Consider the following 14,065-nt stretch of genomic DNA (forward strand, 5'->3'; position numbering starts at 1 on the left):
CTGAGAAAGCAGAGGCAAAAACAGTTTAAAAGGGAAAAGGTTAAAAAGAAGCCTGTGGCTGTGCTTCTGTCTCTGACTGCTAAATATGTACTTGATGGCTTGAGAAAGTCATCTGAATTTTTCCAGCCCCCCCTCAAATGAGTCTTTTGAATGTATATCAAGTTGTAACCACCTTTCAGAACAATTGTTGAAAAGCAGGCTATAATTGCCAAATAAATAAACAATCTTATCCAGGCGATCAATTTGTCATATACCTGGGTCCAATTCATTTATGCCTGTCTGGGATAAGTCCCGATTCTAAGCCAAGAGCACAATAACCAACCCATATAAGCCCTTCTGCATTGGAGGTGTGTGTGTGGGGGAGAGCCATTCCCTCCCCGGATTAAGCACAGTCCAGTAACTGAGTAGGTGTGTTCAGCCTGCAAAAAGATGGACTCCCAGGAAATCTGAGATTGGCTTTTTTAAAGCTCTGTGGACTGAGGATATTTACAAGCCAATTTTCACATTAGTATTTTGGACAAACAGCTCAAAACATGTGCATGAGAACCTTGGAAGTATTACAGTTGTTAAAAAATAGTAATTTAAACAAATACAGCAACCCAAACACAAATTGGTTTTCAAATGTGAGTAGAATAAGTATGCAAGCCAACACTACAGGGCATATTCTTTGCCATACGCTATGCTTCTTGTGTTAATCCCCCCCCCTTTTTTAAGCAAATTTTTTTTTCTTTCATTTTGCAGGCCTTGAGACCATTCTTAGAGTCAGTGAATATTTGACAATATCTGAACATGTCAAAATCACAGGCAATTCACTGCTAAAATATGACTGGCCAGCTTCCAAACAGCATGGCCAAGCTATGATGCTATCCGAAAAGGAGTTGGTCTTGCCAAACAAATAGTTTGGCAAGTCAATGAAGATTGACCTCGGGTAAAAACAAAATAAAAAACCAACTACCTCTTCTTCTTCTTCAGATACTTTGATGGTATTATTATCTGGTGATTTTACAGGTTTCTGTGCATTGGTTCCATTCGTCTCCTCCTTGCCGTGCTCTGCTTCCCATTCCTGTAGGACTTCATCTATGTTAAAACGTCGCCGGTAATTTACAAAAAAGTTTTTCACTTGCACCACGGATTTGTTTCCAATCACATCAGAGATTGCTTGAAAGTCACGGCCATATTTCCTGATTGCTACAAAAGGAAACAGGTGTTCAAGTTATAGCAATGCAACGATAAAAATCTAAAGGTTCACAATCCTTGAACTAGCATTGTTAGGGCACTGTGTCCTACACTTTGTTACATTTCTATCCTGCTCTTTCTCTGAGGAGCTCAGAGAAGTATGTGTGCATCCCCACTGTATTCTCATAACCACCCTCTGAGGTACATTAAGCTGGGTGGGAATGATCGGCCCAAGATCATCCAGTAAGCTTCACAGATGAGTGGGGATTTGAACCCAGGTCTCTCTGGTCCTAGTCCAACACTCTATTGCAGCCTTCCCAAATTGGGTGCCCTCCAGATGTGCTGGACTGCAACTCCCATCATTTCTAGCCAGCATGGCCAACACATCTGGAAGGCGCCAGGTTGGGGAAAGCTGCTCTAGCAGCATGCCAGCTGCTGTAGCATGGTTCCTCCCAACATTGGGGGGCTTTGTTGATTGTGCTTTGTTGGGATTGCTGGGAAGACTATTGAGAAATTCCTAGTCAACCTCTCTCAAAACAATGCAGGATGTCTTATCATGAAATGCCAAGCGATGAACAACTGAAAATGCTTAATAAGTAATTAACCATTTGAAAATGTAAATAAGTAAAAAGTAGTAACTTTATTAAAAGGAAGGCACACGAAGACATAAGTAGGTCCACAATGAATTCTGGGTAACTGGCATCAAAAAACAATGGTCAAGATGATCTGGATCAGGGGTATTGAACCTAAGGCTTGTGAGCCAAATCTGGCCCACCTGGGGTCCCTATCTGGCCCTCTAAGGTGCCCAAATGGCCAGACCCCCCTCCCCTGACTCTGCCCCTTCCCCCAACTGATGAGTGTTTGCTGGGTTCCAGCTTTTACACAGTCTTCCCCATTCTAAAAAGTTGACATGCCACTTCTAAGGCTTAGTTACTGACAGTAAGAGCTTTAAGCAAAACTATGCTGGATCTGAGCTAGCGGTGACCAACCAAGAAAGAGATCTTGGGGTTGTGGTGGACAGCTTGATGAAAATGCCAACCTAGTATGCGGCCACTGTAAAAAAGGCAAACTCTGTGTTAGGCATAATTAGAAAAGGAATTGGGAATAAAACTGCCAATGTCATACTGCCCTTATACAAATCTATGGTGCAACCACACTTGGAATACTGTGTACAGTTCTGGTCACCACGCCTAAAAAAAAAGATATTGTAGAGCTGGAAAAAGTGCAGAAAGGGGCAACTGAAATGACCAAGGGGCTGGAGCAACTCCCCTAACAGGGAAAGTTACAACCACTGGGATTGTTTAGCTTGGAAAAAAGGAGGGTAAGGGGAGACATGATAGAGGTGTACAAAATTATGCATGGTGTGGAGAATGTGGATAGGGAGACATTTTTCTCCCTCTCAAAATACTAGAACTCAGGGTCATCCTATGAAGCTGATTGGTGGGAGATTCAGGAGAGATAAAATAAAGAACTTCTTTACACAGCAGGTAGATAAACTATGGAATTCACTACCAGAAGATGTAGTGATGGCCACCACATTTGGATGGCTTTAAAAGGGGGTTGGACAAATTCCTGAAGGAAAAGGCTATCAATGGCTACTAGTCTTGATGGCGATGTGCTACCTCCAGTACCAGAGGCGGTACTTCCAGTACCAGAGGTAGTGAGCCTATGTACACCAGTTGCTGGGGAACATGGGTGGGAGGGTGCTGTTGCGCTCATGTCCTGCTTATGAGTTCTCAGTTGACAGCTGGTTGGCCACTGTGTGAACAGAATGCTGGACTAAATGGACCCTTGGTCTGATCCAGCATGGCTCTTCTGATGTTCTGATGTTCTTATTTTGGGTAATTTTGGCCCAGTTTCCTTGCTTCCTAGCCCTGTCCCTTTTGCCTTTGAACTTGTCCACAACTGGGATGTGCCTCCCAAGAGCTTCTACAAAAGTGAATTCAGCCCTCAGGCTGAAAGAGGTTCCACACACCTGACTTGGATGGTACTCAAAGAGAAAATGCCGAGTTAAAGCCACATCACTTGGGTCAAAAATCTGAGTAATGAACAGGTGAGACACTGTAATATTCGGAGTCGAAAGTGTCCTCAAATTTTGAATAAATTGAATAAATCTTCTCAAAGGTATGATTCAGAATTGATCTCTCTAGCCTGAAAGGTGTATCTTTGAGCCTTTTTTGTACATTTTACTTTTTAAAGAATTTTAATAAGAATGAGATAATTAAGACTGTGAGCCGTACTTTATGGGACAGTAGATAATATTAGCGATGTGGTAACCTCTACGGAAAATGGTATAAGTATGTGTCCATTTTGGAATGAGAAAGCCTCTTCCTGGAAGCTCACCAGGCTCCTGTATCTGTCAGCTGAATAGTCTGTTCAGAAATGAATAGGAAACTTGATACGTAGGAAATACTATTTCCTGTTAAGCTACTAAAATCTAAGAATCTTTAGCAATGTTCCCCTTTACAATAAGAAGAAATGCTGTTTATTTATGCAATATGTTATATTTTATAACATATAAAATATATTTTATATGCTTATTTTATAACATATGCAGCTGGTACAGAACGCGGCAGCTCGTCTGATTAAAGGCAGTCGCCGGCGAGATCACATCACTCCAGTGCTGAAGGAGTTGCACTGGTTACCAGTTGTTTTCCGGGCCAAATTCAAGGTGTTGGTTTTGACCTTTAAAACCCTATATGGGTCCGGCCCAGCCTATCTTAAGGAGCGCCTCCAGCAACACCAGACAGGCCGCTTAACAAGATCAGCCTCGGATGGCCTTCTCTCTGTCCCATCAGCCAGGACAGCTAGACTGGTGGGGACGAGGGAGAGGGCCTTCTCTGTGGTGGCCCCCACTCTGTGGAACTCCCTCCCTAAGGAACTCCGTCATGCCCCCTCTTTAATGAGCTTCCGTCGTGCATTAAAAACGTGGTTGTTCAGGCAGGCATTTGGGGTGGGTTAGGGTATTTAAAAAAAAAAAATTATGGTAAAATTTTATTGTTTTAAATTGTTTTATGGTGGGTTGTACATCGCCCAGAGTGGCTGGGTGACCAGTCAGATGGGCGATTAATAAATTTAATAAATAAATAAATAAATAAATAAATAAATTGATGTAATGCTATATTTTTAATAAAATGAAAGATTAATCAAAATATTCTCCCTTACTAATTCCTGTTAGTATAAAAACCAAAGATTGAACTCATGTAATACAAATTTTGGAGTATGCTTTAAGTGTATTAAGCAGCTATAGATAATTCACTGGCAGCCAAAGACTTCTAATATTGGAACTATAGTTAGAAAACACTCAGCAAAGGCCAAATCTCTAACATCTGTGTTGTATCAGAATAAAAAATGATGGGATGGTTGGGGAATTAGATATGGGAGTGTTTGCGCCAACAAGACTTAGGTAGCGTTGCATTAAATACATGGTAGAGAAGTCAGGGTGGGTGGGTAGGAGGGTGTGGATTGACTAGGTATGAATGGAACAAATGAACCCCATCACAATGGTCAGGATATAGTATACAAAATTTAAAGAACAGCAAAAGGATTTAAGAAATACATCCAGGTCCATGTGTATTCTGAATTTCAAAAATGCACCAAGAAAAGTGAAACTCTGCAACCTGTATATATTTCATTTATTTATTTCCAATCTTTTTTATCCCGCTTTTGTATTCCAGATAATAAGAATGTATAAAGTATCAGTCAAAATTATTAAAAACAGAAACGAAGACTTAGAAACATAGGGTAAAATCCAACATAGATCTTACTTACAGTAGACCCACTGAAATGAATGGGACCTAAATTAGTCATGAGTACTGAAGTCCCATTCATTCCAGTGGGTCTACTCGAAGTAGGACTTACATTGGATTATAAGAAGCTGCCCTATAGCCTTGGTCCATCTATCTCGGTACTGTCAACACTGACTAGCAGCAGTGGCTCTCCAGGGTTTCAGGCAGGAGATTTCCACCCCTATCTGGTGATGCAGGGGATTGAACCGGGACACTTCTGCATGCAAAGCAGGTGCTCTACCACTGAGCTACAGCCCTTCCCTTGCTTTTTTCAATTATTATTTTTAAAACACAGGTTAAAACTTCAAACAGCATAAGGGGGTGTATGAATTTTGCCTGTTTTACAAAAAGATAATGAAAAGTATGATGCATGGGTGGGGCTAGTAAGTCCAGCAAAACTCTTCCCATTTTCCCCAGCAAACTCTGCCTGCAATGCATCAGGCATCAATGAAACTGCATCAGGCATTAAGGCAGGGATAGCTATAACTGGGCCAAAATGGGACAACTTCAGCTGTAGCTTGTAAACTTGTATCAACACTAAGACTGTCAAGTAAATAGTAAGTAGGAATTTGGATAAATTCTTCATTGGTCAATGAGGAAGTTCTCCATCATGTATCCACAGAGGATCACCCTCCAATAGAATGCCTTTCTCCTGGATAGGCTGCCCCGGTCAGTACGTTCTGAGGGGGAGGCCTTGCTTACAATCTGCAGCCTACTGAAGTCAGTTTGGCCACAGTGCAGAGGGTCTTCGCACTTGTGCTGCCCACCACGTGCAATGATCTCCCCACTGAGATCAGGTGGGCTCCTCCTGTGGAGTGCTTCCGCCGATTACTTAAAATAGAGGTGGGCAGAAACTAGATCGCCAGATGTTTTGGACTTTAACTCCTGGCAGGGGCCTTTCAGAGTTGAAGTCCAAAACAATTGGAGATCTACCTTCTGCCCACCCCTGACTTAAAGCCCATGTGTTTTCATTCTCACTAGCACCGTCAGCTACCCCCTAGTTACCTTAATGAGATTGTATTGTTTTATCACTGTTTTATCACAGTTTTATTAACAATTTTACTGCCTTTTATTATTAGTTTATCTTGTAAACCGCTTTGGGATTTTTTAAAACAAAAAGCGGTATAGAAATTCTCTGAAATAAATAAATAAATACATAAATGGAGATTTGCAGTACCATACCTTGAACAGCAAGAAGCTGCTCGTCTGTGGTCCAGCGTGCATTAAATTTCAGTGTAACCTAGGAGTCACAAAATAAATAAATAAATGGAATCATTTACTTAGGTAACAGATTTGCTCTCAAACCCCAGCCTGACAACTGTATACAAATGAAACAGCGAACAAATTGCTTGAGCCAGAAGAAGCAAACGTTCATTTGTTAAAGCCTGCATTATTCCTCTCAGCATGTTTTTAAAAAGAGTAAGTTAAATGGGAGAAGCAATTCATTATTAAGTTAATAATAACACTGAGTTAATAACGAGAGAAGGAAGGGACAAGAGGAGAGAAGGATGGCCAGGTGATCTAAGCACAGGCTTGGATACAGGGCTCCAGTTTTTGGCTGGCTTTGGTAGCCAAACCAAATTTGAGGGTGCTAGGAGGACCTTGCCTTTTGCTGTGCTCTTGACCTTGAACTGTCCCCTTCTCCCCACTCCAGCTCCCAAGTCTGAGACAGGGTGGAGGTGGCTGGGAAAATCCCTGCAGTTGCAATGGGCCTCAGAGGCGCTCAGAGGGCACTGACAGCCTAGTGAAACTGCCAGGAACAATCCCTACCCTTCTCCTTCAGCTCCAAATTTGGCCAGGCTTCCTCTCAAGAGCCAGGCAGCTTATTTTGACACAGGGCCACTAAGCATCTTGGCAGCCCAGGGCCATAACGACAACCCCCTGCACTCTGAAATGCAGTTGTAATGCAGAATGAACCTTGCCCCCTTCCCAGCTCCAATAAAAGACCGGAGCTCCTCTGGTTGTGCTTGGCAGAGGGCAATGGCACCCTTGGCATGGCCAAGCACAGTGAGCAGAAATGTGGGCTCCCAATTGACACCCATTCATTGTTATTAAGGAACTTATGAAACAGAGAATTATCGTGGAAAAATAAGGCACCAGAAAAAAATTCCACCCCACATCACTGGGAAAGCTCCAAGTGACCAACTTGCTCTGATAAAGACCGGAGGGTGAACTGAGGCCTTATGAATCCCTCCATCCAGTTTAACCCTCCAAAGCTCCAATTTCCTGCTTGGAGAATGTGACTCTTTAAAGGTCCAACTCCTTGGCAGTCTCCCTTTCTCTTCCTTTCCCTGGCCTCCTGCCTAGTGCGCTCCCTGTACCACTGAGCAGGCACAGTGGCGCATGAACTCCTGACTCCTCTGGCGAATTGGATTTAGAGGAAGGTGCCTACGAGTGTCCTGGATTGGGTTCCACAGGCACCTGACCACTAGCCTCAGGTTCAGTATTGGGAACCCCGTTCAGTTCCTCAGGTAGTGCTACAACAGCACTGGGCTTGGCTGGCCCATCCCCCTCTGACTCTGAGCTCAAGGCCGGGATCATGACAGCACATGACTGCCCCCAACATTATGCCCACTAGCCTGGCTCCACCGCCTGACTTCCCTGTGATGAGAGAAGGTCTGAAGGGGGAGCTGGCTGTACACATGGAAGTTCCCCCATGCATTAAGGAGCCAGGTTCATAAACCACGGTTTGATCCTAGCTTGTCTAAACAGACCATCATTTAAACTAACCAAAATTCCCCAAGCTTCGGATGTAGCGCAGAGTTCTGGTTAGTGAGAAGTAGAAGCAGGTGCTTCTGGTCTCCTCTTTGCAGTTGTGCCAGAAGAGGGGAGGGGAGAAGCATGCAAGCCAGACTCATTCCCATAGTCCAGCCTTCCTCAACTGGTGCCCTCCAGATGTGCTGGACTGCAACTCTCGTAATTTCCAACCAGCATGGCCACTGCAGTCCAACACATCTGGAGGGCATTGGGTTGAAGAAAAATACCATAGTGTGAAACCTCGGTTTAGCGTTACATGCAAAAAAGTCCAGAACTCTCTCTCCCTGAACACATGCTGGCAGAGACATTAATCCTGATGAGTCCCAGGGCCCCAAGGGTAGGATCTGATGGTGCCCTAACGCTGGCAGCCAGCACCGCTGGTCCTCTACAGCTGGAAGCAGCAATGTAGCACTTCTGGAGGGAAGCCCCCAATTGACCGGAAATGCTTGTTTCTGGAAGGCGTGGCCTGCACCTTCCAGAAACTTGCATTTCCGGTCGTTTGGGGACTTGTCCCTGGAAGTGCTATATCACCGCCACCAGCGATTGGGGCCGTGCATGTGCACTGCGACCGGCGGTGGCGGCTGACAGTGGCAGGGCACCACTGGATCCTACCCCAAGTCAGCTAGTAAGACATCACCAAGCTTCCAGCACCACCCCACCCCCTTTTGTATACTTGAGAGAAGAAGAAAAGACCCTGTTCCACTAGCATACAAACTTACCTCTGGTAGCCTAAATTGTTCTACACCACCATCGAGTTTCTCTTTCAGAGCACTGTTTGTTTGCTTGATGTTTTGAATCTAAAAAGAAAGGCTCTTCTGTCAATACAGATAACCGCCAAAACACAATTTCCTTCAGAAAAAGTCCCTCCACGCTCTGATCGGCAAGCTTTCTGCAACACTTTCTCCTTCTCTAAAACCTCCCTCACACCCACCCCAGATCCGCTATTTTTGTCATTGCTGCTCTGAGAATTACAGTTTCCTCCCAAGCTGAAAGGCTCCAAGGAAGAAATGAGAACTTAAATTTAAAGGGCAAGCCTGTGCAAGATCTAAGCCTTTCCAAGGCTTCTACCCCCCCTCCCCCCAAGAGAATGGTTAAGATTGAGGCATGGAGGTCAGGTAGATTCTCTGAGACAGTTCAAGGGCCACAAGTCTCACTAGGGAATAATCTGGGAAATGTTACTTCACCTTTGAATTAGAGAGAAAGTTTGCACCTGAAGATTCTTATGCCGAGAGGTAGTGTAAGACATTTAGAAGTGGCGAGTGCTTGTCTACCCCCACCCCCCAAAAAAGCAAGCACAACACGCTGCAAAAGAAAACTCCATGTTTTAAACTTTAAAATAGATTAAAGAACACAGAAGCCCTGTCCTGAAGCATACACAGCAGCTACAGCGAGACGTGACAGCTTCCATAGACTGCCCATTTCAATAGACAGTAGAGATCCTAGAATCAGAGGGTAGTATCCAATGCTGGTGTAGCACTAGCACTAATGTTGCAGTAGTGTAAACCAACACTAGTGTGCCATTACTGCTTACTAGTGCAAAGGGAAAAAGTGGTGATTTGCCACTGAATTTTGGCAATTTGAATTTTGAAGGCAAACCACCACTTAGCACTTAGCAAGTGCTAAGGATGTTGTGGTGGCGTATGCTAATGCAATGTCATTAGTGCTGCACCACCACTGGATACCACCCAGGGCCAGAAAAATTGCATGGGCTGCCACAGAAACTAGAGGTCCCATGCCTCATTCTTCTTTCTCTACCCCAACCAATGCGGCTGCTGGGAAGAAGGCTGTTTCCGTCATGCCCTGTTTGTGGGTTTACCATAGCCTTCTGGTTGGACGCTGTGGGAAAACAGGCATGCTGGACGAGATGGATCTTTGGTCTGTTCCAGCAGGGCTAATGCTGTAGATGTTCCATATTGAATTGGCACAATCCTATTGCAATGACCCTAAGCCTCCGAACTCAGAGGCTGACAGTCATCCAATGCAGAGCAGGAAGAGCAGCAGAGGCGATCCTCGCCTCCCCGCTTTGAATTTTTGCTAGACGGGCTTTTTTGCCAGTCCAGCTGGGGTGCTTCAGAGGGGGAGGGAAGGAGGCTGGAAGAAGCTCAGGATAGCTCATATCCTGGCCTCTCCAGTCTCTTCCCCTCCCTGCCCACTAAAACACCCCCTTTCCTTGTCCTCCGAAGCTTCCCGACCTTGGAGAGCAGCCGGCACTGCTCTTCCTGTGCCAGCTGCAAGGGGAAGGGAGGGGGGTCAGAGCTCTAATTCCCAGCTCCAAGATCAGAGCACTATCTCCAACCTCAGCTGGGAATCCAGAAAGTCCTATGGCCCCGCAGACACTCTCTAAGGGCCATGGGATTGCTCCTTAAGAATTGTAATGAGTGAATTCCCTTGTTTCTTTAGTGATCTTATTATGTATGTTCTTCTTTTCATTAGGGATGGACAGACCCATCTCTGTCTGGGGCACAGGAGAGCTCAATGAGCTCCCCCCTCCCCCACTTGCACGGCCTAGACCCGCTCGGCAAGCCCCCCTGTGTGAGCCGCCCCTCCTCCGTTCCAAGGACTCTGGCAGTCAAGCCCTTGTACTTTATGCGTACAAGGGCTTGACTGCCGTAGTCCCTTGCACAGCACACCCCTCAAGCGCTCTAGAATAAGCGCTTGAGGGGAGGGCTAGAGCTGAGATGCCGTCGAGGCCCCTCCTGCCCGCACCGCTTGTCCAGGGCTTCCTTGACAGCTGGCGGAAGCAGGACAGGTCCCAGCACAGCCACCCCTCAGCGCATTAGCCCTGGGGTGCCACCAAGGCCCCTCCTGCATACGCTGTTTGTCAAGGGGTTCTTTGACAGCTGGCGGAGGCAGGACGAATCCTTGGTGGTGCTCCCAGATGCTCACCGAGCACCAGGTTGTTCGGCGGCCGGGTCCATCAGCGCCCCACAGCTCAGTGAACAGGGTCCTGGAGGCTGGTCAGGGGTGGGGGAGTCCGTTGGACTCCACACACCCCTCGGACTTCCACGCTATCCCAACTTCTTGTTGTCTTTATTTTGTCAAGTTTACTTTGAAATAAAATACAATTTCCTGATTAAAAAGAAGGTGTGACATGATATCTTAGATGTTGGACTCGATGGGGGGGGCTGGACTCGATGGCTTTGTAGGCCCCTTCCAACCCTACTATTCTATGATTCTATGATCTCTGTCCCCAGCACTATCACGTTATTTGTTTCTTGTTTAATAGATGTAATGGGGAGGAGGAGGAGGAGGCAGGGATGCTATTTTCATAGACAGCCATTCTCACAAGACTCCCATTCCAGCCCAGCCATCCCCAACCTGATGCCCTCCAGATGTGTTGAACTACAACTCCCATCAACCTCAGCCAGCATGGAGGTCAGGCTGGCTGGCTGGGGTGATGTGACTTGGGAGCCCAACACATTTGGGGAGTACCACACTGAGGAAGGCTGTTCTAGCTTAATGGAGGGAGTGGGGAACTATGAAAACATCAGGATACATTTACAAAGAGATCAGAGACAGTAACAGCTATGACAGCAGAGAATTTTCAGGAGTTGCAGCTTCTATGTCGTGGCACTGCAGCAGTGGCTAGCCTGCACCTGCCAAGTTTGTGACTCTCATTCTTTATTTCCAATCTTCCATGATGCATATTTTATTAAGCTTTTTAACAAATGTAATTTTGTTTTTCCTACTGCATATCTATTAGCTGTAGCTAAAAGAAAAAAGAACACCTCAGAACAAACACAAGATACAAATCCAGAAAAATGAATGCATACTATTATCAGCATTTACTTATTTCATTTTGATTTGTTTTTAATCCTGCTTATCTGCATATGCAACCAAAGCGGCGTAAGTGACTGATGTATGCAAATGCAGAACGTGGCAGAACCGGTTACAGTAATTTACAGTGCAATCCTAATACAAGTTCAACCAGAAATTCAATGGCATTTATTCTGAAATAAGCATGCACAGAACTGCAGCCTTAGTCCAGATTCATAAAGCGCACAAAATGGTTGATAATTTCGCGTGTTTGCCCCCCTCCCCCGCCCTCCACTTTATATTATACCGGAACTGAATGTCTGGCCAAATTAAAGAACCTAATATTTTACTGCCTGTAATTAAAGTAGTACAATGTGTATAAATTATTCAAATCTGACAACTGAAAATTGGTTCAAGAGAAAAGGGAGCAATTCTATAAAAATGTCCATATAAAGAGGTATGCTACTGCGTTTTTTTTTAAACTGTGAGAACCCCCCCCCCTTAAAATGGCCCCAAATTGCTGAGTTAATCATGAGTGCAACCAATCAGTATGGGGAAGGAACATACAACCTCCTCCATTGCACCGACTGGGAGGAGGCAACTGGGACTCTGCTTCTTGGCCCTATAAAGACACCATAAAAAAAGCCTGGGAGGAGGGGAAAGAGTAAAGTGTCTCCCTTGGCAACAGCTCACATCTGCCACTGGCTGGTCCCTACTTGGCAAACACTTGAGAGCAATCCCTTCAAAGAAGCAGCCCATGAGAGCGGGGAGGTATAGTGGCCAACAGGAGGGGTATGGAAGCACATGGAAAGTAATGGCACAGTGACGGGAATGCCATATTGTGCTACAGCAACGGTGCAGAACTACCTTTGGGTGGGGGGCTGGATAACCCCCCCCGCGTGGGCTGTATGACATCAGGTCAGCATGGCCACACCCTTGACATAAGTGGGTGTGACCAGGCCCACCTGACATAATTTGCTCTCTGGCCCAAACCCTGGGTGGATCTTCTACCTGATGCTCAGACCAGGGGCTAGGCTTTGCTGTGAGTGGGCTTTCCCGGTTGGGGAAGCCCCACATGCAGTGAAGCTAAGGTGGAATAGCTCCCGTTGCTCCTCCAAAGGGGAGAGATGCAGACTAGCTTTGCTCTACGACATCTTTGCATGCACCACCTCCTTCCTAAGGGCACTGGGACATTCCCACATGTGGGGAGATCATCTGTTATCCCTTGCATGGATGAGTCCCTGCCAGGGCTAGCCCAAGATATTTTGCTGCCTGAGGTGAAGAACAAGATGGTGCCCAGTTCCATTCCATGTACAAAGGCCAACTTGACCAGCAGATGAATCTTACTTCCATACTTGGGATGGAACATCTTCCTCTCCTGGATCTACAGGGAACTAGCTTAGGGGGCATAGGGCAAGCCATGTGGCCCATAACTCTCTCCTCCAACACTTTCCTGCCACCTCCCAGCATCTGCCGCTTGAAGCTACTGCCTCACTCTGCCTAATGGTAGGGCTGGCCCTGGTCCCAGCACCCCTCATCCCCCCACCCCACTGCTATCTCTGATCTGAGGTAACGGTGGGGGTTCTGCTGCAGGCCTGCACCAACAGAGGAACCCCCACTGTTATCTCCGATCTCAGATTGGAGATAGCAACGAGGGAATGCCCTCTGTGGAGATTCCTCTGGAGCCTGGAGCTTGGAGCCTAAGCCCTGCCACCTGGAGGAACTCCCAAGAGGCTGCACGGGCTGGATTGGGATGGGAAGAGAGAAATCCCTATCTGCACAAGACTGGTCCGGTAGGAAAAAATACATGCTCTCCCGCTCGTACATCTGGCCTAGAATGTGTGGAACACTGCTATACAAGTAAAAGTCAGAGCTGGGGTGGGGGTAGGGAAGAAAGTAACCAAAGATGCAAAATAAGAAATTGGCTGATACAAATGTTCTCCAAAATAAAAATCAGTCCAAAGTATAAAGAAGAAAGCTGTGATTTATAGAAGGCTGTAGTAGCATCTTGGGGGAGAGACAGGAAGCTGGCAAACCACCTTGCTGCACTGTAAATAGAAAGCCAAGCTAAAATAATTCCGTTCTGAAGCATGCTGCTCAGCTGACAGCTTGTTAATCAAGCCTCATCCCAATGCAAAACATCTCGGTCCTGGCTATAAATCCTCCAGGGAGCCACAAAATTGAGACCGATGGGAGTTCCTTTTTAAAATATGTATCGGATGATTAAAAATAAGCCTCGTTTCGTCGCAGGAAAAATGCTCGTACCTGTCGTTTGATGGAGACCAGTTCCATATCTAGTTGCCTCAGCAAGGTGGTAGCGGCTGTTGCGTTGGCGGAGACGGCCTCCACGTCTTCTTGAGAAAGGAACATTCCCTTGGGAGGTTTCCTTTTGGCTCTGTTCTTAGCAGCCTGGGTACTGTGCTTCTCCTTCTTTACCTGAGGGATTGTTTCCGCTGGGGGCACCTGCAAAGTAGAAACCTGCCACACATAAGCCTGAACGTTGCATCTCCTACTATCCACACATACAACTGCCACCTCCCTCAGGAGGACAATAAACACGACAACTGTGATGTGAGCAATTGTGGCAG

General features: G+C 46.0%; 1 protein-coding gene across 2 annotated transcripts in view; it reads right to left on the bottom strand.

Moving 5' to 3' along the window:
• The window catches only part of RCOR1 (REST corepressor 1), a 203,653-nt gene that overhangs the window by 8,396 nt on the left and 181,192 nt on the right, over positions 1 to 14,065 (bottom strand). The window contains exons 8-11 of one of the 2 annotated variants that reach the window (XM_084838331.1): positions 13,743 to 13,940; positions 8,441 to 8,518; positions 6,147 to 6,204; positions 956 to 1,188 (exon numbers count right to left, since the gene is read on the bottom strand). In XM_084838331.1, the coding sequence (XP_084694457.1) occupies positions 956 to 1,188; positions 6,147 to 6,204; positions 8,441 to 8,518; positions 13,743 to 13,940 (567 nt within the window). Of the gene's footprint in view, positions 1 to 955; positions 1,189 to 6,146; positions 6,205 to 8,440; positions 8,519 to 13,742; positions 13,956 to 14,065 lie in introns of both variants that reach the window. The other variant, XM_084838321.1, reaches the window with a different exon arrangement.

Source organism: Heloderma suspectum, chromosome 1, assembly GCF_057233095.1.
Source record: "Heloderma suspectum isolate Gila_16-S chromosome 1, 16-S_ref, whole genome shotgun sequence".
NCBI lineage: Eukaryota > Metazoa > Chordata > Lepidosauria > Squamata > Helodermatidae > Heloderma > Heloderma suspectum.